At 49.7% G+C, this 26,030-nt stretch overlaps 2 protein-coding genes and 2 non-coding genes across 4 annotated transcripts; 3 read left to right on the top strand and 1 right to left on the bottom strand.

The window, feature by feature from the left end:
• Positions 1 to 103: 103 nt before the first annotated feature.
• Positions 104 to 16,596, top strand: tex10 (testis expressed 10). The gene is made up of 16 exons (XM_084472069.1): positions 104 to 151; positions 481 to 669; positions 816 to 1,003; positions 1,271 to 1,609; positions 2,009 to 2,221; positions 4,802 to 5,054; positions 5,145 to 5,257; positions 5,550 to 5,797; positions 8,129 to 8,264; positions 8,538 to 8,707; positions 9,632 to 9,809; positions 12,654 to 12,876; positions 13,928 to 14,008; positions 14,264 to 14,448; positions 15,083 to 15,293; positions 16,218 to 16,596. The coding sequence occupies exons 2-16, from the start codon at positions 490 to 492 to the stop codon at positions 16,338 to 16,340; spliced, it is 2,841 nt and encodes a 946-aa protein (XP_084328195.1). The 5' UTR covers positions 104 to 151; positions 481 to 489; the 3' UTR covers positions 16,341 to 16,596.
• Positions 14,920 to 14,992, top strand: AC3HAE_022446 (transfer RNA threonine (anticodon UGU)). The gene has a single exon. It is a non-coding gene; the product is annotated as a tRNA-Thr (tRNA).
• Positions 16,597 to 16,622: 26 nt separating the features above from the next.
• On the bottom strand, positions 16,623 to 25,429 carry LOC311351909 (inversin-like). Its single transcript, XM_084472068.1, has 10 exons — positions 25,278 to 25,429; positions 25,022 to 25,143; positions 24,706 to 24,813; positions 24,481 to 24,587; positions 23,608 to 23,817; positions 21,719 to 21,939; positions 20,870 to 21,377; positions 20,272 to 20,426; positions 17,657 to 17,743; positions 16,623 to 17,558 (listed from the first exon to the last, which is right to left on the bottom strand). The coding sequence occupies exons 1-10, from the start codon at positions 25,366 to 25,368 to the stop codon at positions 17,443 to 17,445; spliced, it is 1,725 nt and encodes a 574-aa protein (XP_084328194.1). The 5' UTR covers positions 25,369 to 25,429; the 3' UTR covers positions 16,623 to 17,442.
• AC3HAE_022445 (transfer RNA threonine (anticodon UGU)) lies at positions 18,417 to 18,489 on the top strand. The gene has a single exon. It is a non-coding gene; the product is annotated as a tRNA-Thr (tRNA).
• Positions 25,430 to 26,030: the final 601 nt, after the last annotated feature.

Here is a 26,030-nt window from a genome sequence, read left to right as displayed (position 1 = left end):
TTGTGGTCATATAGCAAATAGCTATAACTCAGGGCACGGCGTAATGTGTTTCCTGGCGGTCCCGGGTAGCAAATCAAGGCTACCCATGGCTTAAGGACCCATCAACAACACGAGCTTCATGTTTGCTGTTTCTGTGAGGCATGCTTGAAAGGTTTGTTATTTTATGAATATATATTTGCACATTGCCACGTTTATTTCATGTATGATACCCAAACACAATAATAATAAAAGATCACTTCTCAGTTAGCGCTATTATTGTTGATACTGTTTTGCTCCTGTTAAGCTACAATTGACATAAGGCTGGGTTATTCTTATTCTCTAGCAACAGAAAACAGTGTAGTGCATATGCTACGAAATTAAATTGCTTGCTAAAGGCCGGTTGTTAATACATTTTCCTTACAATTTGAGTGAGTTATTTTATTCCTTTCCCCCATGTGTGCGTTGGTTCGCTTATTTACAACTATTATTGATATATTGTAGACTACAGCTATGAAGTCCAAGAGGAAGAAGAGACAGGACGACTTCCAGAAAGTCAAGCTGAAGGTGGGAAAGAAGAAGCCCAAAGCAGATAATGCCACCAATACCAACTTCCGCTCCAAGGGGATCCATCTCTCTGAACAGTTGAAAAGAGATAGCGGCCCCACCACGCACAGACAGCTCGGCATCAATGTAAGTCTTCTTACATTTCCTTTGCTTGTCACCTCATTTTCTGTGGGTCTTTCTCTCATAACACATTGAAAAACAATAGTTTTGCTCTACATTCCAGACTCTTTGGTTTTTGTTGGTCACAAAATCAATTTCCTTCCTGCATTTAGGACCTGCTGTCCCAGCTCCACCACTTCAACGGCAACGTGAAGCTGAGCTCCCTGACGGGCCTGAGGGAGCTGCTGCTGAAGAACCCGTCGCTGCTGGAGCAGCACCTCTCCCGCCTCCTCTCTGAGGTGGCCGCCGTGTTCACAGACAAGGATGCCAATGTCCGCATGGCGGCCACGAAGTTGCTCAGGTCAGAATCCTCAGATGATTTGTTTATTGTTGTTTTGGTTTATTCTTATCATCTGACACCACTTATCATTCTTATCATACACCACTGCCTAGAGGGGAAGTGGTGCATGTACCTCATAGTTGGACATTTTTACTTATCAGCTGATACTTATTTTGGGGAAAATGGTGACATCAATGTTTAAAATGATGTCACTATGAGAAGAACATGTCTCCTTTCTCACTCTGATATGTCATTGCATAAACGTCTTCATATGTTGTGCTTCACCAGGTTCCTTGCCCAGTGTGTACCAGCAGAGAGAGTGGCTCCATTCTTCCCCCTTCTTAGTGCCCACCTGTCTTGTGCCATGACACACATTGAGGGGGGAATCCAGGAGGATGCCCTGAAGGTCCTAGACGTATTGCTGGAACACTACCCTGCCCTGCTCGCATCGCGGCCTTCTGTCCTCCTCACAAACTTCCTGGAGCTGATTTCCCACCGACGCAGCGGCGGCAGCAGTAGTGGAGGGAGCAAGAAGCCCCAGGATACTAAGGGGAGTAGATGGGCGCTTACAGTCAACCCCGGCAAGGCTATGACTGGTCAGCAGTGGCGTCTCACTGTGCTCCTCAGGTACATGTTGACACTCATGGAGACGACACTACAAAGCATCTCTGATGATCACATCACAATTTGACTGCTACGAATACACATATGAATGCTTGCTTAATACAAGTCAGATTAATGTCCACATCACACTTTTTCCAGAATAAAAAAAGGTCTGTGTATTTACTAGTGTCGAACATCTAGAAGTTGCCTTTTTACTTACACTGATTTTAGTGTTTGTATACAGTTATCTGCATACTAAGCAGCTAAGTGAAATGAGATGGTAAGTAACCACTGTAATAGTCATTCACATGTCTGAATCATGCTGTGATTTGCAAGCAGTCTTGGACCCTATCTGGCCTGAAACATGCATACAAACAGAAGTCCAAATTGTCCCTTCATGCTGTACTTCTCCCTGCATTTCAGGCTGGGGCTTTTTCTTCAGGCAGTAGTAGAGGAGAGTCCGACCGAGGAGGGAGATATGTGCAGCCCAAGTGAAGGGGTGTTTGGTTCCAACGAGGAGGGAGGGCTGATCCCCCTGGATCTCAACTGGGAAGAGCTCACCTACAGCAGGACGGAGGTCAAGGTTTATGAGCATTCGGGAGCCAAGCCGACTCCCCACTCCACTTTCAGGCTCCGGTATGTACCCCCCTTGCCTCGGCAATACATGTTTTAAGTCTGCTAAGCTAGCAAAAAAATTCCAAGCCAGGGGGAGTATTCACGTCCACCTCAACCCCCTCAATAAGTGCTAGAAACGGCTTGTTTGACGACAGACAGTGGGTGGGGCTAAAGCGCAGAAGTCGCAACTCCCGGCTACCCGCAAATTTCTTGGGGGTGTGAATTTGCAGACACACGCGCAAAGCGTTTGACTAATGGTGTGTTCCAGATAGGGCTGCACGATATATAAGAATTTATCGTCATCACGCTATCAATCAATGGCCCGTTACCCGACCCGTGCCCGCGATAAATCACACACAAACTAAAATCATTCAAATGAATGTGCTTTATTTTTATTTCGCACTATTGGAGCACATATACTCTCTTGCGCTCCACTACGAGATGGTTAGTGTTCTGTTACACCTTTCCTGCTGTCGGCTCCCCGACCGTATGAGGAGCACAGGGTCAACGTGTTTTATTGTCATTTGTTCAGAAAACGTAGGGTCATTCTGTACATTGAAATTCTTATTGACCTGGCAGGCAAACAATACGTAGTATTAATATAATAGATTAACAAAAGAGACACAAATAAATATATCAAAAAAATAGAATAGAAATGTGGTAAGAATAGCAACATAATAAAATATATATATATAATAAAAAGTATACATAATAAAAATATATAATATATAATAAAACAAGAACACTATTGATAGTTTAAGAGAATATAAACGTTTACCAATGCAGCATGTGTGTCCAATGAAGAGTGGAAACATTAAATACTATATATACTATATATACTATAGGTATAAAGTGAAATGAGTAATGTATGTAATGTATCCAGTGCAGCATGTATCCAATGGAGAGTGTAAACATTAAGTATCATAGATTGTAGATTTAAAGTGGAATGTGCCGATAATGAAATATCACAAAATATGGCAGGAATAGCAGGAGTATACATCACAAAAAGAAATGAAATAGAACGTCATAGAAATAGAACACTAGCAGCAGTACTTAATAATGTAAACAGGGAGAAAAAAGAGAGGGATTTAAGGTAATGTGCATTGAATGTACAAGAAGTGTTCATGAGATCAATATGATCAACAGGGTTAGTGTTACTGGTTGAGAAGCCTGATGGCCTGCGGGTAAAAACAGTTTGTGAGTGGTAGTAGGGGAGACGTTCACTCCAGGGCCGATGTTCTCTCAGGGGTAACACCCTTCACTTTGACCGTCTGGACGGTCGGCCCAAACGCACAAGACTTATGCGTTTTCAACAAAAAAATCGGTTCCCTGTGGACGGGGCCTTAGACATACAAATATTTCACAAAATGTTTAAGGGGGCAAAGTGACTTATGGCCAGCATTGCAGGTGTAGCTGCATTTTTCCAAATAAAAATAATGTTGGAATGGAAACAATGCATTTCTTTTTTAATTTCTGCATCAGTCTATGTTGGCAACAAGTAGTGTGAACAAAAACATTAAATATCGCTTTAAGTCATATCGTTATATTAATATAGAATAATGTTATCGCATGTTTTCCTAATATCGTGCAGCCCTAGTTCCAGATGCCTCGCACACCACCTGCACGAGTTGCAAGTGGGGAAATCTCCCAGCTTTCTTGCGGCATTTCACGGAGGAACGCCCCCTTTGGTCGCTCCCACTCGGGATTCTGAGAGTAGAGCGAGTTCAGTGAGGCCCACCGCACGACTCGACAACAAAAATGGCTGCGCCCGTGAAGAGATCTATTTTCTTTGTATTTGTACCACGTTGGTCATTTTAATGTTGATTTTAAATGCTCTTACACACTTGATTACATTGCTACTTTATTCCTTGCTGTGCGTGCAATACAATGTAAAGTTGTGTTGTTTGTTTTCGAGCTGGTTTGCTAAAGAGGCTAATGTAGCTAACAATAACAATGACTAGCCAATGACATCACACAATCACAAAGACAACCGGGAACGCTACAAGTGCTACAAGCCAGGAAATTACATCACAAAAGCAACTTGTGCAGGTGGTGTCCGAGGCATCTGGAACACGCCATAATCGCAACAGAGTGGGCGTGCTAACTGATCACAACAGACTGGGCTACTCGGGCGACATGATACAAAACAGTTGAATGTTGAACAGTTGAATGTTTTTGAAAGCTGCTGAAATTGGTTTTGCAGACATGAACAGTGTGACAATAATAAGGGGTCTTTTTTAACATACAGGCATGTAAGCCTTTTCTAGTACCCCCAAATGCGTTCAGAACCCCAAAAAATGTCATTTCATTCTTGTCATTCTTTGTAATGAGGTCTACATATACAGCAGATACAGGGATAGTTTTTACCCTCATGCCATCAGGATGCTGAACTGTCCTTGAACATTATTATTTTTTATTCTACCCTTTTTCTCCATCCTTAACTCCAGTATTTTATTTATTCTTTAAGTTGAACAGACATTTGAGCACAACAATTTTCAATACTGATAAATTATGATTTATGAGTACTTGATAAATAAAAACTTGAACTTGAACTTGAACTACATGCTCTCTCTGACGCCCTCCCTCGGTGTCATTCTGCAGGCCGGAGGTGGAGCTTGGAGCTGGAGTAGGGGAGGGCCTGGGCTCTGCTGAAGCAGTTCAGAACTTTGCCGCCACCCTGGTGCCCCTGCTGCTGGAAGTGTGGGTGGAGGCCACCGCCACCGACTCTACATGGAACAGCAGCGAGGGGGCCCACCTGCTCACCCCAGAAGCAATGTCCATCATGTTCCAGGTGCTTTCTATCCTGCAGCTGCTGAGGAAACTGGCTCCACAGAGGGAACACCAGGACGTCCTGGTGAGGAACACACCAGTATGCACACACAGTGGTTTGGTTGAAAGAGTGTCCTGATTTTAGTAAGTAACAGCTAAGATGTTCTCTGTGTAGGACACCTGGTTCCGCAGCGAATACCTGGAGAATTTTAAACAGCACTTCATGAAAAACTTTCCCTACGGCGTCCTGGACGCCCCGAAGCCCAAGAAAAAGCCTGATCTCAAGAGGTGAGAAATCTGAATACAATAAGACAGGCGGGGGTTTTCTCTGTCATTCTGCATAACCAAGGGTATGAAACAGTAAATTAAATTTAGTGGGAAGTACATTGTTACAATTAATATTATGGGTTTCATTATAAAATGGACATTGATGGATGACCAATGCATGCAAAATATTCATAATTAATTAATAATATGTTCCATTTCAACCAAAGTTTATTTTGTGCAGCGATCTCTGCTGAAACATGAGTTCTCAGCACCATGGTGACGCTTCCCCTTGTCTGCATCCAATGTCCCCTAGAACCAAGCAGGCGCCGGCGCTGCCCGCCCCGACGGTGGAGCCCCTGGGACTCAACATCACCCTGTGCCAGGTGATGGTGGCCCTCAGCCAGCGGCAGCACGCCGGCCAGGACAAGGACGCCGACTGGCTGCTGCCCCTCAGGACGTTTGTCCGGGACACCCTGGCCAACGGCGTGAAGCTCGGCTACAAGCAGCTCCACATGCTGCTGGACGCCGTGTGGAAGATGCTGCTCAAGGAGAGGAGCAGAGGTGCAGTGACTCTGATATGATATACTACTTGATGAGAGGTGCAGTGACTCTGATATGATATACTACTTGATGAGAGGTGCAGTGACTCTGATATGATATACTACTTGATGAGAGGTGCAGTGACACTGATATGATATACTACTTGATGAGAGGTGCAGTGACACTGATATGATATACTACTTGATGAGAGGTGCAGTGACTCTGATATGATATACTACTTGATGAGAGGTGCAGTGACACTGATATGATATACTACTTGATGAGAGGTGCAGTGACTCTGATATGATATACTACTTGATGAGAGGTGCAGTGACTCTGATATGATATACTACTTGATAAGAGGTGCAGTGACACTGATATGATATACTACTTGATGAGAGGTGCAGTGACACTGATATGATATACTACTTGATGAGAGGTGCAGTGACTCTGATATGATATACTACTTGATGAGAGGTGCAGTGTGACTCTGATATGATATACTACTTGATGAGAGGTGCAGTGTGACTCTGATATGATATACTACTTGATGAGAGGTGCAGTGACACTGATATGATATACTACTTGATGAGAGGTGCAGTGACTCTGATATGATATACTACTTGATGAGAGGTGCAGCGTGACACTGATATGATGTACTACTTGATGAGAGGTGCAGCGTGACACTGATATGATATACTACTTGATGAGAGGTGCAGTGACTCTGATATGATATACTACTTGATGAGAGGTGCAGCGTGACACTGATATGATATACTACTTGATGAGAGGTGCAGTGACACTGATATGATATACTACTTGATGAGAGGTGCAGTGACTCTGATATGATATACTACTTGATGAGAGGTGCAGCGTGACACTGATATGATATACTACTTGATGAGAGGTGCAGTGTGACTGATATGATATACTACTTGATGAGAGGTGCAGTGACACTGATATGATATACTACTTGATGAGAGGTGCAGTGACTCTGATATGATATACTACTTGATGAGAGGTGCAGCGTGACACTGATATGATATACTACTTGATGAGAGGTGCAGTGACTCTGATATGATATACTACTTGATGAGAGGTGCAGTGACTCTGATATGATATACTACTTGATGAGAGGTGCAGTGACTCTGATATGATATACTACTTGATGAGAGGTGCAGTGACACTGATATGATATACTACTTGATGAGAGGTGCAGCGTGACACTGATATGATGTACTACTTGATGAGAGGTGCAGCGTGACACTGATATGATATACTACTTGATGAGAGGTGCAGTGACTCTGATATGATATACTACTTGATGAGAGGTGCAGCGTGACACTGATATGATATACTACTTGATGAGAGGTGCAGTGACACTGATATGATATACTACTTGATGAGAGGTGCAGTGACTCTGATATGATATACTACTTGATGAGAGGTGCAGTGACTCTGATATGATATACTACTTGATGAGAGGTGCAGTGACTCTGATATGATATACTACTTGATGAGAGGTGCAGCGTGACACTGATATGATATACTACTTGATGAGAGGTGCAGTGTGACTCTGATATGATATACTACTTGATGAGAGGTGCAGTGACACTGATATGATATACTACTTGATGAGAGGTGCAGCGTGACACTGATATGATATACTACTTGATGAGAGGTGCAGCGTGACACTGATATGATATACTACTTGATGAGAGGTGCAGCGTGACACTGATATGATATACTACTTGATGAGAGGTGCAGCGTGACACTGATATGATATACTACTTGATGAGAGGGGCAGCGTGACACAGGGCTACTTGCTGTGTTGGCGATCCTCTTCAAATGGTTCACACAGTGTTGCATGGGGAGAGGTTAAGTGAGGTATTTCTTGGCAAAGTGGGACTTATAAAAGTACAAAAAGACGCAGGGTGTGCGAGTCTTTGTGTGTATGCTATTGGAATAGTTTGCAATAGTTCTGTCTGTCAATATATATAATAATAATAATATACAGATTTACCTTGGTTGGTCATTTTTATGGATATTTAAATATTGTACAAACTAGTATACCGACAAGCTGTTTGGGGACATTCCCTGGTTGTGGTGTTTTCTTTGTTCTATGCATCCATTCTACTGCAAATACAATTAGATTTTAAAAGGAAAAAAAAAATGCAATATGCTATGCAACATAGCTTGTCTGATCATTGTGCAATTGATGTGCACTGGGTCCTTTTAGGTAATACACGTGTGACTCAGCATTAAGTATTGTGCGTTGGGTCATTTGACGGTGTGTTTCCTTTCTCACAGTCAGCGGCTGTCTTGTCAATGTTGTCAATGTCCACTTTACAGCCCTGACTGAGGACCTGTTGGCTGCAGTCTACATCCACTACCAGCAGAGGAATCTGACTCTGCAGACGCGCTCCTTACTGTTGTCCTTCTTCAGCAAGCTCTACCTCCAGGAACAAGGACACACACACATAGCCAGGTAGCCAACCTTGTTTTATTTTGTAGCATACTATTCATGTTTATAGAAAGTAGCATTTTACACGTTTCACAGAAAGTTGTAGACGTTTCTCACCCTATTTAGCTTTTTATTGCCCGGTTATTATTTGAGGAACATCTTTTACTTTGAAGCCTGCGTTTGTCTTTAGTGTAGTTTGGTAATGTGGAAAGACTTCTCTTGTTTTAGTTCATGAAGCTAAATCTCCTCTGCTGCTGTTGTTTCACACCAGAACTCTCTGCTCCTTCCCCTCTCCAGGAGTAAGGTGCTGGGTCGATGGCTGGCCGCTCTCCCTGTCCAGTTGTGCCAACTGGGTCACCGTAACCCGGCCCTGTCTGCCAGGCTCATCCTGGCCATCCAGGCCGCTGCCTCCAGGGGGAACAAGGAACTGCTCAGCAGTCTGCAGAGCAACGCCTGCCGGATCTATGGTAACGCTCGTTCATTTAAAATCACCCTTTGCTCATTGAGACGTGGTGATCACAATATATTGTTTTGTATGTGGGTCACATTGACCTGTTATGTAGACACTAAATGTTGGACTGCAGTCTCCTCTCTGTTAGTGGCTTCAATGTGTAGTTACAGATGGAGACGGATATAGGAGAGGATCCAACGTGGCGCATGTCTAAGAATGTGTATACGCAATAGTTAATGAGTAATAGTGTACTTAATGGAGAAACGGCACAATGTCTCAACGTCCCACTGGAAGTGTGACAAGTTCTGCCGATCGGCACTAGGGGGCAGTGTGGTGCCACGCATGCATCAGAAAACTTGGTCCAAATTTAATATCAACCCCTGGCAGAGAGCAATCAGGGCAGATCTGGATCATGGTTAGAGATGATATGTCTTTGTGCGGTTACACAGACAGACCCATTTGACTCCAAATACCCCCCTCCCTCCCCCCTCTACATAAATCTGTTCCCGGTCACATTTATGAGCGAGTGTTGTAAGCACACACATAGCCAGGGGTCGGACGTTGGTTGCTGGGCTGGTGTGGGAGGGAGGGAGGGCTATGGGCCGGGCGGGGGGATGGATTAACGGTCTAATAGAAACTGCCGTAGAGCCGGCAATTCACCATCACAAGACTCCTTTTGTCTGCCGGGTTTCTGACATCAGCATGTGCGTCAGAGACCAGCGAGACGCACACACAGACCATTATCTGATCACTCACCACTGTGGACACGCCCGTCTAGTCTGGCTTCCCCACCGTGTGCTCCCGCGTCCAACGTCTTGGCGAGCGGCCGCGCGCCGGACACGTCGTCACCGCCGCCGCCGCCCGGTGACCGGTGACCGCGGTGACCGGTGAACCCTGACCCTGACCGGTGACCCCTGACCGGTGACCCCTGCGTCCACAGATCCCCAGGAAGGCGTGGCCGTGCTGCTGCCCGCCAAGTCCCAGCAGCGCCTGGTGCAGCTGCTCTACTTCCTGCCCAAGCTGCCCCAGCCCCTGCTGGCCAACCTGAGCCGCTGCTGCACGGCGGGGCGCATCTCTGCCGGCCTGGCGGCCTCCCTGATCCGCATCCTGCACCTCAGGTGGGGCCTCCCCGGGGGGTCCCCGGGGGCGACGGGCGCTCAGCACCCAGCTCTTTACAGGGGGGTGTCGGGAGTACGGAGGGGAGAACACACCAGGGACTCCTGGTTACAGAGGAGACGGCCCACGGTAGTGGAATGTGGCCCGCTAATAGAATCAAGCAATTACACAAAAGAGAAGCCCAGACAGACAGACAGACAGACAGACAGACAGACGGACGGAGGGAAGGAGACGCTCCCAGGTTTGCTGAAGGGCCGCAGTAGAGCCATAGGGGAGCGGCGTTGGGGTTTGCCCCCCCCCCCCCCCCGCTCTGAATCTAGTATGTTCCCCTCGACGGGTTCTGATTAGGAGACATAATCAATGACAAAAACATTTGAGACGTGTGTGTGTGTGTGTGTGTGTGTGTGTGTGTGTGTGTGTGTGTGTGTGTGTGTGTGTGTGTGTGTGTGTGTGTGTGTGTGTGTGTGTGTGTGTGTGTGTGTGTGTGTGTGTGGTGAAGTACAAAGAGCTCTTTGGTTGATTGGAATGCGGCCTCCTCTCGGAGCGCTGAGATAACGGCCGGTTCCATCCCGGCCCGCGGGCCGGAGCAGCAGACACTGCTGGTCACACACACATTTCCTCTTCTTGCACATTTCCCCTCCGGCTGGTCTAGAGGAGTATACTTTATGGCGGACGCACACGTCGTCTACAGACTACATGGAGACTGCAGACGTGACTCGAGTCGTTTTGGGACAACTTGGCAATACAGGGGGAAAAACCATCTTGGATGCTGGAATGAGATGGAGAAATAATGTGTTAAAGGAATGCAGACCATACAATAGTGCAGTTTAATCACGATTTATTAATTAATTTCCATTTAGCAATAAACCTGGGGCCGTATTCACAAAGCTTTTTATCTTACCGCTAGGAGTGCTCCTAACTCGCGCTAAAACATTTTACGGAGGAGTTTTTTTCTTAAAAGTAATTGACAAAGCCGCTGAGACCTACTCATACTAAGGATAAATCACTAAGAGTGAACTAAGAGTAACGCCCCCTAACGCCCCCTTACGTCGATTCTCGTGCACGAGTTTTGAAGCGGTCAGTACAGTGATTGGCTGTTGAGTGCCGGCGGTCTCCGTGAAACTCATTCGCAACTTCCCACAAACGAGCCCACTAAATCAACGAAAAATAAGGAAATAGCCTAGGCTACAAATGAAGTCCTATCAAACAGTTATGGACAGTGCAGTTAGCAGAATACACGCACAATGACAAGTTTGTGTAGACCACGATAATGACGTTGTATGCACGTTAAAAAGAGAGCCAAAGCAAACAATAAAAATACGTAAATTGCATTATCTCAAGGAAGTAATTAAAAGCACCCTGCAAACTATTATCCAATGAGCATATTTCCAGCACTTAAAGTTTGGGCGTAGCCAGAGATTGTAATTAAGGTGCGCCTGTGAGAGTTTGGGTGGCCTCAAGTTCACTGTGATTTACCGGAACGCTGTTAGAATAACTGCTGTAAGTGTCCAGTGGAAGCCAGGGTCCGGAGCGATCGATACGACCATCCTGAAAGCAGCCCTGGCTCTCCACTAAATCACTCCACGCTGTAGGCCTACATGGGGGAATGAAATGTTTGGATATAATCACAAAATCCAATAGGGGGGTTTCCTTCACAGCTCCGCTTCTGTGGTAGCGAATGCGTGGACCTAGACCGGTCACTACGCAGTCCTAGTGCAACGCGCACCGCTCACCGCGCTCTGTCAACATTTTGCTTTCAATTGAAAGAAATCGTTGTAATGAATTCATTCTGAAAATATTTAGGTGTGCCAGGACCACGCTTGGGTGTCCCAGGCACACCCGTGGCTACGCCACTAAACACTTTAAATATCAGCCCATACCGCCGTTCAAGTCCTCCTATCATGATGAATGAAGGAGAAGACAACGTGAAACGCAAGCGAAAGCCCAACTGGTCCGACTCCCGACTCCTTACTGAGCAGATTATAAACTCAATACAAAAAATGATCTTACAATAAATTATTAGATAGTAATCATAAGTAAGAGTAGTTATAGGCCTATTATTTTTTACTTCAAACCATTTATTTTTATTTGAAAAAAATAATGATGATTAAAGTGTTGTATTACTATTAATAGGCCTACATGAGACAAATAATGATGGTTTAAGTGATTTATTTATATTTATATATTAAATAATTAAGGATGATTTAAGGTAGGCCTACATTTGTAACATTGCCCCCGTGTGTTTTAACCATCACTGATGGTTGTGATATTCCTAAATCGCTGTCATTGCAAAGTTGCATTTTCCCTGTTGCTAAATATCGGAGTGTTATTCACTAATTCAACCACAAGTTTGATACCCTCACGATTTTGCCTATATCGCCTTATCAATTGGCTGTCCTCCATTGTCTCCAAAGCATTCGGTCACATTGCAGCCATTTTCTGATTCTTTGTGAATAGGTCTTACTGAGTTAGGAGTCCTCTCGAGGACTTTTAAGCTCTCCTAGACTTAGGTGCTACTTTTAGGCCTAAAATACTTATATTTTAGGTGAATTGCTCTTAGTGAAAAAAGTTAGGAGTCCCAAATTTAAGACTGACACGCCCATTATTTTTAGGAGTTACTCCTAAATTCGCCACTTATGACCTACTTTTAGCCCTAAGATTCTTTGTGAATACGGCCCCTGGTGAATAGTAAAAAGTGGTCAAGTTCAAAGCTGACGCCCTTTGACTGGAAACTCATTTGATTACGTGGTATACAGTGCACCCTGAGTTAGTAAAGGGTGGTGCTAATGCAATTCATAACCATGACGATGACGAGTCAACTGCAGGTCGCGCGTGTCGTCCTCCAGGTCCTCTCTGAGTGGCTGGAACACGGGCAGCCAGGACGCCGCTCTGCAGGACGTGGACTACATCAGCTTCCTCTTCTCCACGCTGACGGGCTTCTCCTCGGAGGACCTGGCCTCGCTGCAGGACGGCCCCGACGACAGCGCCATCCCGCCCTCTCCGCTGTCCCCCCTCAGCCTCTACCCCACCCTCCTGGAGCAGTTCACACACCACTGGGACGTGGTCGAGGTGCGTCCGCCCGGCTCGCGTTTATCCCCAGAAGAGCAATCGCCAAACTCCCGGGTGACCGCCCCTCCTCACCAGGCGGTGGTCCAACGGGGGGAGGTGCACGTGAAGGAGACTTTAAGCTGGTGTACGGAAAGTGTTGATATTCTGGCCTCAGCTCAAGTCTTCCAGTAGCCCTCTGGACGGACACACACACACTCTCTCACTCTCTCACACACACACACACACACACACACACACCGGCCCGAGAGGGGAACCTTTATCGCGTGGCACAGGTTGGGAGATGCGTGGTTATCGGGCATGAAGGGGGAGAGACGCAGGAATGCTAATGAGAGCCCATAGCGTGATTGAAGTGACATTTCCTGCTAACACATGTAGTGTTAACGTAACCGCGCCCGGGGGGCCGGCGCGCGCACGTGTCTGAGGTGCTGACTGTAATCACTAATTTAGCTCCTCAATTAAGGCCTCAGATTCCGCCCCTCTCATCTCCCTGTCTGAGCCAATCACAGGTGATTGGCAGGGAGGCGGGGGGGGGAGGGGGGGGAGGGGGGGGGAGTTAGGGGGCAGACGGAGGGGACAGTATTGAGGGATGGACTGTGTCGGCTCGGATGTGAACTAATGAGACAGGATTGTTTTTTATGGTGGGGAGAATGCCAACAGGTGCACAGGTCGCACGCACACACACACACACACACGCGCGCATACGCACACGCATGCACACGCACGCGCACGCACATTTAAATTTGATAAATCTAATGAGAATTGTGGATTTTGAAATGAAAGAGGAGAAGGGGGGGGGGGGTCTGGTTTATGTGGTTACCCCTGTACACCTCCTGTCTCACCTCCAACCCCTGAAGTCTTCAGCGAGTCTAAAACACCACGGAACAAATTCCTCACGCTTGTTTATTTATTGGCGTACATTTTAATCAGAAAGCACATCAATGAAGATGTCAGAAATGGGTATCGGCGAGTGTGATGATCAGTAATGCACTTTAAATGTAGTCGGTGTGCAGTGATGCCAGATAACCATGCTCTTTCTTCTCTTCGTTCCCAGGAGGTCTGCCATTGTCTCGAGACGCTCGGATCACAGTCGCAATGCTTTGACATTCTGCAGAATGCCATCTGCAAACACCTGGTAGGGAGAGATCAGCATCAAGAAAGAAACGCATCAATTCAAATTTCAAACTCGGCATTTTTCTCTGATGAGACGATATCAAAATTAACTGTGTGTGTGTGTGTGTGTGTGTGTGTGTGTGTGTGTGTGTGTGTGTGTGTGTGTGTGTGTGTGTGTGTGTGTGTGTGTGTGTGTGTGTGTGTGTGTGTCTGTGTCTGTGTCTGTGTCTGTGTCTCTGTGTGTGCGTGTGGCCCTGTGTGTGTGTGTGTGTCTCAGGGTAAGCTGGGGGTGGTTCCTGACAGCCTGGCGGCGGGGCTGCTCCGGGCCGTGTCGCGGCTCCTGGAGCTGTCCGTGCTGCCCAGTGAGCCCATGCTGCACTTCCTGGCCCAGTGCTGCCTCAGCCTGCTGGCGCTGCTCGTCAGCCTCCAGCAGGAGGCGCCCTCACAGACCACGCACAAGAGGTGGGCCTTGGTCCTGGGTAGACGCGTGGACCTCCTGTAGACCCGGGGCGGCTGCCTCCGCTCTCCTGACCCCTTTTTAACGATGGCCTGTAGGGGGCAGCCTTGGGCCTTCCCTGGAGAACTGTTGATATGTTTTTATTATGCATGTTTTCATCAGTGGAACTGATGAATTAATCACAGTGAGAGAGTGTGGTTGTAGAAGGGCACAGACTTACAAATATGACATATTTTGAAAACAACGTTGTTGATTCAAACAGCAGGAGATTCCATAGCATAAAGCATCTCGTTAATCTGTTGGTCCATTGTGAGTATTGGACACTAAGTGAGTGTCATACATACGTACATACATTTGGAAACCGATGTGGCTGAATCGCATTAAACGATCCACTGACAACAGCAACCAGTCCATGGCGTCCAGATCACGTTGAGGCGTGCCTTATTGTCGAATGGTGTCGCCGGCCGCGTACGCACGGCGCCATAGCTCAGTGGTTAGAGCACTGGTCTTGTAAACCAGGGGTCGCGAGTTCAAATCTCGCTGGGGCCTGATGTCATCATTTTCCCCCCCCCCACCTGTCACGTGATCCTCTCCACCCTCGTGTGTGTGTGTGTGTGTGCGTCGTCCCTTCCTCTGCAGGGAGGCGATCTGGAGCGCGTGCGTGTCGGCGCTGGCCAACGTGCCGCGGCTGCTCCGCGCCGTCCTGCAGGCGCTGCGGGTCGGGGACCTGTGTGAGGAGGAGCTGCCGCAGCTGGGCCACGTCCTGTCCATGCTGCTGCAGCACGCGCCGCTCCGCAGCCACCTGCTGGCCAACACCGCCCTGCTGCAGCACATCATCCAGGAGCTGACGGTAAAACCAGGAGACCCCCACACACGCCTCTGCCGTTGAACCGCCGTCTGACCGCTGCGCTTGTCGTCTTCTTGGTTTGAGTCTACCTTTCTGTTTAGGCATCGGTTTTTGTTGATTTGTAGTTTGTTGTTTTTGACTTGTTTCTTTTTTTCTTGCTGCTTCCCTGGCTGAGCACTTTACCCTGTTCTGCATGAAAACGACGAAAAGTTTGAATTGATAGTTGATGAACTTGATTGGAATAGCTGGACTTGTTTGACCTGTGTGGTTGTGAATAGCTGCACTTGTAGCTGTGTGTTTGACCTGTGTGGTGTAGCTGTGGTTTGTGTCTGACCCCTGTGCTGTGGTCTTCCAGAGGTAGGGTTAGACCTGTCTGACCCCTGTGCTGCTGTCTTCCAGAGGTAGGGTTAGACCTGTCTGACCCCTGTGCTGCTGTCTTCCAGAGGTAGGGTTAGACCTGTCTGACCCCTGTGCTGTGGTCTTCCAGAGGTAGGGTTAGACCTGTCTGACCCCTGTGCTGTGGTCTTCCAGAGGTAGGGTTAGACCTGTCTGACCCCTGTGCTGCTGTCTTCCAGAGGTAGGGTTAGACCTGTCTGACCCCTGTGCTGCTGTCTTCCAGAGGTAGGGTTAGACCTGTCTGACCCCTGTGCTGTGGTCTTCCAGAGGTAGGGTTAGACCTGTCTGACCCCTGTGCTGTGGTCTTCCAGAGGTAGGGTTAGACCTGTCTGACCCCTGTGCTGTGGTCTTCCAGAGGTAGGGTTAGACCTGTCTGACCCCTGTGCTGTGGTCTTCCAGAGGTAGGGTTAGACCTGTCTGACCCCTGTGCTGTGGTCTTCCAGAGGTAGGGTTAGACCTGTCTGACCCCTGTGCTGTGGTCTTCCAGAGGTAGGGTTAGACCTGTCTGACCCCTGTGCTGCTGTCTTCCAGAGGTACGCTCACGGGGAGACCAGGGAGCAGTGGCTGACGGACCTGCTGTACTGCTACAGCGTCACCATGGCTCACGCCTCCACCGCTCACCGCGGGAGCCTGGGGCTGAGAGACATGTACTGACCCGCCAGGACCAGACCCCCGCCCTGCGCCCCTGCACCATCGCCCTGGCTCTTCAAGTGACCGCGCTTCAAACGCAACGCAAGGGAAAAGTTTAGAAACAGACGGTGGGATTCTTCTTGTGACAAGGATTTAAAAAAAGTATTGCTTTTTTCAAAACCATGTTTGGACTTTTTAGATCGTTCTTGTTTTTGCATTTGTAAAACGCAACATTGTCATGCTGTATGTTGGCTTCTCTGTCTGCATTTTCTAAAAATAAATGAAAAGGAAAAAGAAAGCGTTTTCAGTTTGTTTATTTTTTTGCGTAACCTTTAACATACACGAAAAAAAGACACATTTTGAGGTATATACTTATAAGACAAGTGACAATTGAAGTACAAGTTAAGAGTTAGTTTGTGCAAGATGCAAACGCCAATTGGCAACGATGGCAATGAGAGCGCAGCCTGATGCGTTCCACGCGTCGGGCTGCAGGTGGGCAGGCTGTATGACTGGCTGCTGATTGACTGTCTCACTCTCCTCAACAGAAAGGTTATTCCTGTGTGTGTGTGTGTGTGTGCGCACTATTCTGTTTTCCTTCCACAATGGATTAAAGGTTATCTTTTACACACAACAACTGTCAAATTAACCCCGCCCGTGAGGTCATCAGTCTGATGTCATGCACATTCCTTTTTTATTTTTTACAAAACACTGTTATTGTACCCCTCCCCAGTACAGCTATAGAAGGAAGTGTGTGTGTGTGTGTGTGTGTGCGTGACAAGCCTCAGCCATGACCCCCTGTTTGTGAAACCCAGGCAGGGTGTGCGGTTCACCTTGATTGGGTGCAGAATGACCCGACGGGTAGAGGGTAGAAGAGTCATTTAACTCTGGCAATCCAAAGCCAACGCCACACAGGTCATCTCCTGGGTCCTGTGTGACTTGTTTTTTTTTTTTTTTATCTCATTAAGAAGTTATTAAGGATTGAATATTTATGAGACTATTGTGAGGCAGTCAATGTGGCAAATATGGGCCGTTTTCCTCCGCCGGTTCCAAACGTCCTCCAGACCGCTCTGTGTACCGGGAGACGTCACAGACGCCTGTCGTTGGACAGCTCTGGTGTGCAGCGGTCTCAATACTTCCCCCGACCCCTGGACGCCTGTCCAGAGCTCTGGGGTCTCAGGTGGTACGAGTACTGGGTGGCCTGGCTCAGGGAGTCCCCCAGGTGGACGCAGTCTATCCCGCTCACTGTGGGACACAAAACAACTACGTCCAGCGGCTGTGGTGGCTTAGAATGCTGTGTGTGTGTGTGTGTGTGTGTGTGTGTGTGTGTGTGTGATGCCTACGCTGACTCCCGGTGCGCAGAGACAGGTCCAGGAGCATCTGTGATTGGGCGCTTCTGAGGGAGCGCCCCCGTCTGGCCATGGAGTTTCCTGAAAACGAGATGGTAAACGTCCTCAGTATTTACTTCAGGGGGTGTCAGATGATGCTTGAGCTGCTGCCCCCTCGACCCCACCCCGGATGAGCGGATGAGGATGACGATGAGGTGTCAGATAACGTCATTAAGCAGAGAGGGGTGGCGGGCGTATTGCTCAAGGACGCCTACAGGTAGGGTGCGTTGGGAATCAAACCCAGAACCCTTCTTTGAGTGACTAGACACTATCATTTAAATGTTCTCCTGAGGCTCCCTACAGGTCACTCAGGGCCTATGGGAGGGGCCTCTGGACCAGCCCGTCGGAGGAGCCCAGGACGTCACCGTCTGTGAACACCTTTAAATGAAACCTAAAACATACCTATTTAATTCAGCTCTCTCTTAATCCCTTTTATTTATTCATTTATGTTTATTTTCATTATATTGTTAAGCACCTTGTATTGCAATTTTGTACAAAAGGCACTATGTCATTTTATAATTTTTATCTTATATGTAAATGTGTATTCAGGAGAAAAGGATTCCAAGTTGATACTCTCGTGGTTACTTTCTACAAACACTAGGCTTGTCAACAGGTCTGGCACCTTCAGTCAGCACACCGTTGGGTGTGGTGCCAGCGACTGTCCTGGGTGTGTATGCCTTTCTTGTGACGCTCTGCTAGATTCACCTACAGGCACGGCTCCATAGCTCAGTGGTTAGAGCACTGGTCTTGTAAACCAGGGGTCGTGAGTTCAATTCTCGCTGGGGCCTAAGTGTTTAAAGGGTGGTGTCTCCATCGCTTTTTCACACCAGGAATGAAAGTGCCATCGAGTGTTACACAAAACTATTTGGGAAGTCCTACTCACAAATTGTTTGGAAAATAATTGGCAGGTAATTGGATGAACCATCTGTCAATCACCAACAGAGTATCTACGTGATCGGTGATCCTGTGCCAATTCCTCAGAGGACGCTGATTGGTTCCAACCAATCAGACATCGACGGACCAATTTGCAAACGCATATTATTCTGGAACAGCTCAGTTAATTTAATTTAAATTTTTTTGCATTTAGCAGGCGCTTTATCCAAAGTGACTTACAACGATCCATTGTTTCAGGGCCAGTCTCCCCTAGAGCAGACTGGGGTTAAGTGCCTTGCTCAAGGGAACAATGGTGACGGCGGGATTCATTCAGTTCATCCACAGGGAACGGCCGCAGACCAAAAATACCTCTGGACCAAACCGGACCTAAAACCAATCATGAGCTCAACTTGTCAACTATGTCGGGGAAAAAAGGCGAAAACATCTTCCTCATGAAAGAATAAACACTTTAGTGCAGTAGTTTGTTCTTCCTAAAGAGGAAGTATCCCGTCCAGCTAGCGTCATGCCAGCGGAGTATGGGACCTCGTCTGCTGGATGTGTGTCTGAGCGCGGCTCAGGACTGCCAGAGCAAATCAAACATGAGCCTGCGGAGCCGTCTGGTTCCCAGGCTACCAGCCACCCTGATGAACAGGCTGCTCCTAGTACACACACAGCACCAGCTCTGGGCTGACGCACTGGACTCTGTTGCTTTCAGGGACTGAAGGCATCAAAGGGCCCCGAGATACGTTTATAATGAAATAAGTCAAAAAATAGTCTCATTGAATTGAATTTTAATCCATTCCCTGCCACAATTGCCTGCAAAAACCCCCTCTACCTACACACCTAGACACCGAAAAAAAAGAGAGCGAGCGAGAATATGTTTGGTAAATGTGTGTGTGGCTCCATATGGCGTTTGCGCGTGTGCGCGTGTGTGTTCTGCAGATAGCTCAATGCAGTCGCCTGACATTCCCCCTGACAGCTCTGAACTTTTCACAGAGCCAGGACTGTCAGACTCAAGGAGGAGAGAGGGAGAGAGAGAGAGAGAGAGAGAGAGAGAGGGAGAGAGAGAGAGAGAGAGAGAGAGAGAAAGAGAGAGAAAGAGAGAGAGAGAGAAAGAGAGAGAAAGAGAGAGAGGGAGAGAGAGAGAAAGAGAGAGAGGGAGAGAGAAAGAGAGAGAGGGAGAGAGGGAGAGTGAGAGAGAGAGAGAGGGAGAGAGATGGATAGGAGCGAGACGCTGAGGAGGATGGGTGGGCTACGGCGTTAGAAGGTAGGGGTCTGTTGGGTGAGAATGGTAGGCGGACGTGGGCCTGACTGTGTGTGTGTGTGTGTGTGTGTGTGTGTGTGTGTGTGTGTGTGTATGTGTGTGTGCATGTGTGTGTGTGGTTTCTGCCCATTCTCCCGTCATCACCTGGTGATGTGTGCTGAAGGTCAGGGCTGTCGGTGAGGTGAGGTGAAACCAAGTGGTTATTAGACACACACGCACACACGCACACACACTCACACACAAACACATCTTGTGGTATGTGGCTGTTAGCATCCTTATACTCGTGCCGTGTGCTTGGATCATGGTTGTAAATTCAGAAAAATGTATTTCGTATTCATTTTGTATTCACCTTGTGAAAATGAATGATCTGAAAAAAAAAATGCTAATATGCAAATAGTCTCAAATAGTCTTAAATAGTCTTAAATAGTCTTACCATAGATGCTTTGCAGCACTGAGTTCTTACTAGCTGTTAACTTAGCGGATTGCGCCCTTAATTCAGTCTTCTTCCTGTTAGGGGAGTGGCTTGAATTCGTTGACTCCGCCCACTCCAAGGGCCCGCCCTCCCGTGGGCGCTCTCTCGCTCTGAACCTGCGACAGACACACGGGAGGAGGGTACGCGTGTTACTGGTGAACGGAACATCTGAACCGATCAGAGCGGTTACAAGAGGACCCGCGGCGAACCACATGAGCGTGCTCATAGAAGCACTAACGGAGAGCCCCCTGCTGGAGGGGACGCTATCACAGCACCACCGCTCCCCTCCAGCCTCTGGTTGAAGCAGAGGGAGCCCTCCAGTTTACACCCCCAGTTTGGTGGTGCGGGCGCCTGCGGGGGCGTGGCAGCGGGCGGTGAGTATGACGTATGGAGCTACGCGTGCCTTATGTAACGCTCCACGTCGGTGGACGGTAAAGACTCCCATGGCAGGTGTTACTGCCAGTAATTTAAAACACACAACGCACGCACGCAGGCACGCACACACACACACACGCACACACACACACGCACACACACACACACACACGCACACACACACCTCCTCCAGGCCCTCTGGATGGTGCCTGCAGCCTCGTTCCTGGCCCCCTGCTGTGCGTCGCGCTCCCTGGGTGTGCGCGCGGGGGGGAGGGGCGCGTGCGGGGGGGCCTGCTGCGTCCCGCCCGACGGGGCTCTGCGGTCGGGGGCGGAGCGACACCTGGCTGAAGGGGCCCGGCCCTCGGGGCCCCGCTCCTGGCTCTGGGCCCCGGCCCGGGGGGGCGGGGTTTCTGTGTCCGGCCCGCGGAGGGCCGCGCGGCCCGCCGAACCCGGAGCCTCTCTGGGGCCCGGCGACGGGGCCCCGGCCGCACGGGGCCGGGGGGCGGGCGAGGGCAGCCTTGTGGCCGCGGCAGTCGCTGTGGTCGGGGGGTGGGGGTGGGGGTTGGGGCTGGGCAGCCTCCTGCATCTCGCGGAGGGGGAGCGGTCCTCCAGCTTGGAGGAACGAACGCCGGGGACGTCATGTGACTCCGTCTCCCTGCTCCTCCTAGAGCCCCGGCTCCTCGTGTGTGCTGCTGTGAGGAGAGGAGGGGGTTAGTGCGGGGCTCTGTTACACACACCGTACATGAGCTAAAGCACGCCGACATGGTGTGTAAGGTATTGGACTGCAAGCAGGCAGCGTGCTTCAAAAAGAATCCATTTCTTTGGCAGGCTGAGGTCAAAGAAGTCCTCTGCAGACCGACGTTCTGGGGAGGCACCTACACGCGCCATTGCTGAAGACCAGGGCGCTCTCCTTGCAGCAGGATAATCCCCATGAACGTGTCACTGATCTCAGTGCTCCACTACGCCATCACTTTTCACTGCGCTGACGCAAAGACACCTCGCCATGGAAAGCCGTGGTCACACGTCCTGTCACCTTTGTGCTTGCGGAGCTCTTCTTTGGCCTTGAGGCGTTCTGCTTTGGAGGCCTTCCTGGGCTCCGGCGCGGGGGGCCCGTGCAGGGCCAGGCCGTTCATCCTGAGGGCCAGGGCCTGGCGCTGAGGCTCCCCTCGCTCTGCCGGCGTCTGGCCCGCCTCGGCGAGGGCCACGGGGCTCTGCTGCTGCACCTCCCGCCGCCGCTGCTCCTCCTCCCGCTTCCTACGCACGCACGCGCACACGCACACACACACACACACGCACGCACGCACGCACGCATACACACACACACACACACACACACAGGTTGGACTATAAGAATAATTCTGGACTATATTTGTGGTGTGTAGTGGCCCCCTGGTTGATCCCGCTCCAACGACACGTACATCGAGTGGACCTGAAGGTGGAGACTGCACTGTAACGTGAGCACTAGAACGGCGGCCGCTAGTGGACGGATCCAGGACGGTTGTGGATGGTTTGTGTTTAATTAGCTGCAGGATAGTCGAGCCTTTTGAAACTATCTTGATCTTGCGAGTTACTATGGGGTTCCTCGCTGCCAGTCTGGCCTGGATCCCTTTGAAAGCCTTTCAGCACTCAGCACTCAGGGCGTGAGTTTCAGTTAATGAGCCACAGTCTGCCAAATGAAAAAACAAGAGCCATCAAAGCTGTGTTTGATCAGAAATGGACTCAATGAGGAAGTTAAAAAATGAACACAAAGACTTTTCTCAGATTAGAATATGTCTTTGCTTTCCTTTGAACCACATTGGGCTGGAACAACGCAAGCAAGCAGGCCGCTCTGGTTGTCTTGAGCCTTGTTATTTGATTTGTATTCTTTTTGTAGCTTTAAATACAGCCCCTTGGTAAACTGAATTACTAACTGTACATTAATACGTATTTCTGCTCAATCTAAAAGGCTTAGCAACTGCTTTCTCCTCCTCGGCTGTATGTGTGTATGTGTGTAAGACATGTGTGTAAGACGTGTATGTGTGTCTCCGTGCAGGCTTGACGCGCCTCCAGAACCACCCGAGGCGTCCATGAGCAAGACGCACAAAGCTCACCCGCTCGTTAACGACAACTTCACTGTAAGTGGTTCAGATGAGCGGGGCGGCCGTCAGCCAGACGAAAAGAACCCACGTGGAGGTCATCTCCCAGACATATGACATTTACTACTTAAGAAAGAAAAAAATAAAAAGGATTAAAAAAAAAAAGGTGAAATTCTGAAGCCTTACTTCGTACGAATGACGCAGCGCCGGCGACGGCGTTAAAGGTGACGCCGTGAGCAAATGACAAAGAGGACAGCCGGGCCGAGGGACCGGCCGGGGGGAAGACGCATGTGTTTGCCAGGATGACACAAAGTAAGACAGATACGGGGGGAGGGGGGGACTCCGCGGGGGGGACACACACACACAATGCCTTTAATTGTCAATAGTCAATTTGTTTTGCAAGTAAGTGACACTAATCGCCGGGAGAGAGAGAGAGACAGAGAGGCACAGAGAGAGAGAGAGAGAGAGACAGAGAGACACAGAGAGAGAGCGAGACAGAGAGACAGAGAGACACAGAGAGAGAGAGAGACAGAGAGACACAGAGAGAGAGAGAGAGCGAGAGAGAGAGAGAGACAGAGAGACACAGAGAGAGAGAGAGAGAGAGAGAGACAGAGAGAGAAAGGGAGAGAGAGCACGAGGGTGGGTGGAAACTTTGAACAAAAGGCGCCAGTGTTTGCCTAGGTGGGAGAAAAAAACCTCCTTGTGTGTCCAGGCACACGGATATGGAAATGCTATATGCAGATGTGCGTTGTGCTGCGGGGGGATTTGAGTGTGTGTGTGCGTATGCGTGTGTGCGTGTGTGCGTGTGCGTGTGTGCGCGTGCGCGCGTGTGCCCTCGCTCCCTCACTTGGCGGCGTCCTTGCGGAGCTGCTCGTGCCTCATGAACAGCTGCTTCCTCTCCCTGAAGGCCTTGCGCACCGTGTAGCCCTTGTACACCGCCTGGATGGAGGCGGCGGCGATGTCCTGGATGGCGGCGATGGACAGGGCGCCGTGCTCCAGCATGAACTGAGTCACCTCGCTGTGCTCCCCCAGCAGGGCGTAGTCCAGCGGCGTGTACCTGCCGCGCACACACGCACACACGCGACACACGCATGCACGCACGCATGCAAGCACGCACGCACACACGCGCAAACACGCGCAAACACGCACGCACACACACACACATGCAGACACAAACACATACACACACACACACACACACACACACACACACACACACACACACACACATACATGCAGACCCCCCCCCCCCCCCCCACACACACACACACACACACACACATACATGTGCAGACACAAACACATACAAACACACACACACACACACACACACACAAATGCACCAGTCAGACAGAGAGGCAGACAGGGAGGGACAGACACACACATCCATACACCCACGCATAGACACCAGAGATCATTTGCATGCAGGTGTTGGTAAGTGTTACACATGCACATACATGTGAGCTTATGCTCCCCTATGCTCCCTCAGGCAGTTTCCACATACAGATAAGACCCTATGTATGTCTCCTTTATGCCTATCCTTTTCCTGTTTCGGGGCTGAGGGTTGAGGAATGTTTTCTAATGTTTTCTAACGTCGTGCGACTCTGACGCCCCTTTCCATACACAGGCCGTGAAGGCCTTGAGAAATCAACTCGATTGTTGGCTACCGGGTCCCCCCCTGTGTGTGCGTGCCGTGGTGGTCTTCCCTCCCAGCCCTCACCTCTCCTCCGTGTGCTCCATGTGGTTGGGGAAGGCTTTGTACCCCAGGAGCAGCTTGACAGCGTCCAGGTAGCCATTGTTGCAGGACCAGTGGAGGGCAGTCCTCCCCTGATGACACACAAACACACACACACACACAAAACTCCCTTGATACGTCCTGCACATCACCCAGCAGCCCTCACCCCCACCCCCCCCCGTCCCGTCCTCCTCTGGAGGGTAACGGTACCTCCTTGTCCTGGATGTTGGGGTCAGCGTTGTTCTCCATGAGGACCGCCATGCAGGTGATGTAGCCTCCGTACGCGGCGCACTGCAGAGGAGTGCGGCCTGCCTGGTCCTAGTCACCGCACACACAAACCCTCTCACAACCACGGACAGGCGCTGGGCGACCACTGGGTCACACGCAACGTGCACAACGGCTGTGTGTGTGTCCGTGTCTGCCGTACATCGTTCTGCATGTGTTTTTATTCCCTGATGAATTCTACGTGTATGCATGTGTTTGTGTGTGCGTGCGTGCAGCGCGTGTGTGTGTGTGTCTCTGTCACCTGCACGTTGGGACTGATCCCGTTCTCCATCAGCACCTGGCACACCTCGGCGTTCCCGCCCAGCGCGGCCCAGTGGAGGGCCGTGTGGCCGTCCACGTCCACCAGGTCCACGCGCGCGCAGCCTGTTCCCCGCGGGGGCGAAAGCATCATGAGTCCTCGTTCACCCCCCCCCCCCCCCCCCCCCCCACGGACAAAAAAAAACGCAGAGCTCCGTCGGGTGAGCTGCGTGGCGCGCGCGCGGGGGGGCGGGGCCTACCCTTGATGAGAGTGAGGATGACGTCTCTCTGGCCCATCTCACAGGCGCGGAACAGCGGCGTGTGCTTCATGACGTCCAGAGAGTCCACCATGGCGCCCTTCTCCAGCAGCAGGCGCACGGTGCCCCACGTGGCCCGACAGCGAGGCTGCGTGCAGGGCTACGCACGCACACACACACACACACAAAAAAACACACACACACACACTGGTAATCAAAACCAGATAGAAAAGGGACAACAGAGGGTAAGAGTCGAGGGACTCATGGAGCAGAATACAGGAGATCCAACCGGGCAACAGACTGCTGTGTGCTGTGTGCTGCCTGCTGTGGCTCTGGCCTGCTGCTTCCACTCCCCCCGGAGCTCTTGGCGGGGCTAAGCCCCGGCCAGCGGAGGGTTAAACAGACAGAAACAAATTCAATGAGAAGGAATCCAGTGCAGCCTCCTTGTGGCTAAACGCCGTGCGTCCCCAGACAGGAGGGATTAGAGTCGAGTGCATGGAAGTGATCCCAGCACCAGCCTTCACCCGACTCATTAGCATGACTGAAGCGCTACATATTATTCATGCATAAACAATTAGTGGCTCAATAAGCAGAGGGGCTGAGGCCCTGGAGAGGAGGGCTCTCAAAAGCCCAGTGGTCACAGCATAAGATGCTAATGTGACCACAGTGTGTGTGTGTGTGTGTGTGTGTGTGTGTGTGTGTGTGTGTGTGTGTGTGTGTGTGTGTGTGTGTGTGTGTGTGTGTGTGTGTGTGTGT

This window comes from Micromesistius poutassou, assembly GCF_964030765.1.
Source record: "Micromesistius poutassou genome assembly, chromosome: 8".
In the NCBI taxonomy this organism is placed as follows: domain Eukaryota; kingdom Metazoa; phylum Chordata; class Actinopteri; order Gadiformes; family Gadidae; genus Micromesistius; species Micromesistius poutassou.
The sequence above is the reverse complement of the archived record's forward strand: the minus strand, read 5'-3'. Positions and strand labels throughout refer to the sequence as shown.

Bases quoted from the DNA above. Each gene is read 5' to 3' on its own strand.
- LOC311351909 (XM_084472068.1), bottom strand. From the start codon at position 25,368: ATGGTGGACTCTCTGGACGTCATGAAGCACACGCCGCTGTTCCGCGCC. The intron at 23,818-24,480 runs GTGAGGGCTGGG...TGTGCGCGGCAG, and splicing joins ATGGAGCACACGGAGGAGAG to GTACACGCCGCTGGACTACG. The intron at 21,940-23,607 runs GTGAGGGAGCGA...GTGCGTGCGTAG, and splicing joins CTCCGCAAGGACGCCGCCAA to GAAGCGGGAGGAGGAGCAGC.
- tex10 (XM_084472069.1), top strand. From the start codon at position 490: ATGAAGTCCAAGAGGAAGAAGAGACAGGACGACTTCCAGAAAGTCAAG. The intron at 5,258-5,549 runs GTGAGAAATCTG...AATGTCCCCTAG, and splicing joins AAAAAGCCTGATCTCAAGAG to AACCAAGCAGGCGCCGGCGC. The intron at 15,294-16,217 runs GTAAAACCAGGA...GCTGTCTTCCAG, and splicing joins ACATCATCCAGGAGCTGACG to AGGTACGCTCACGGGGAGAC.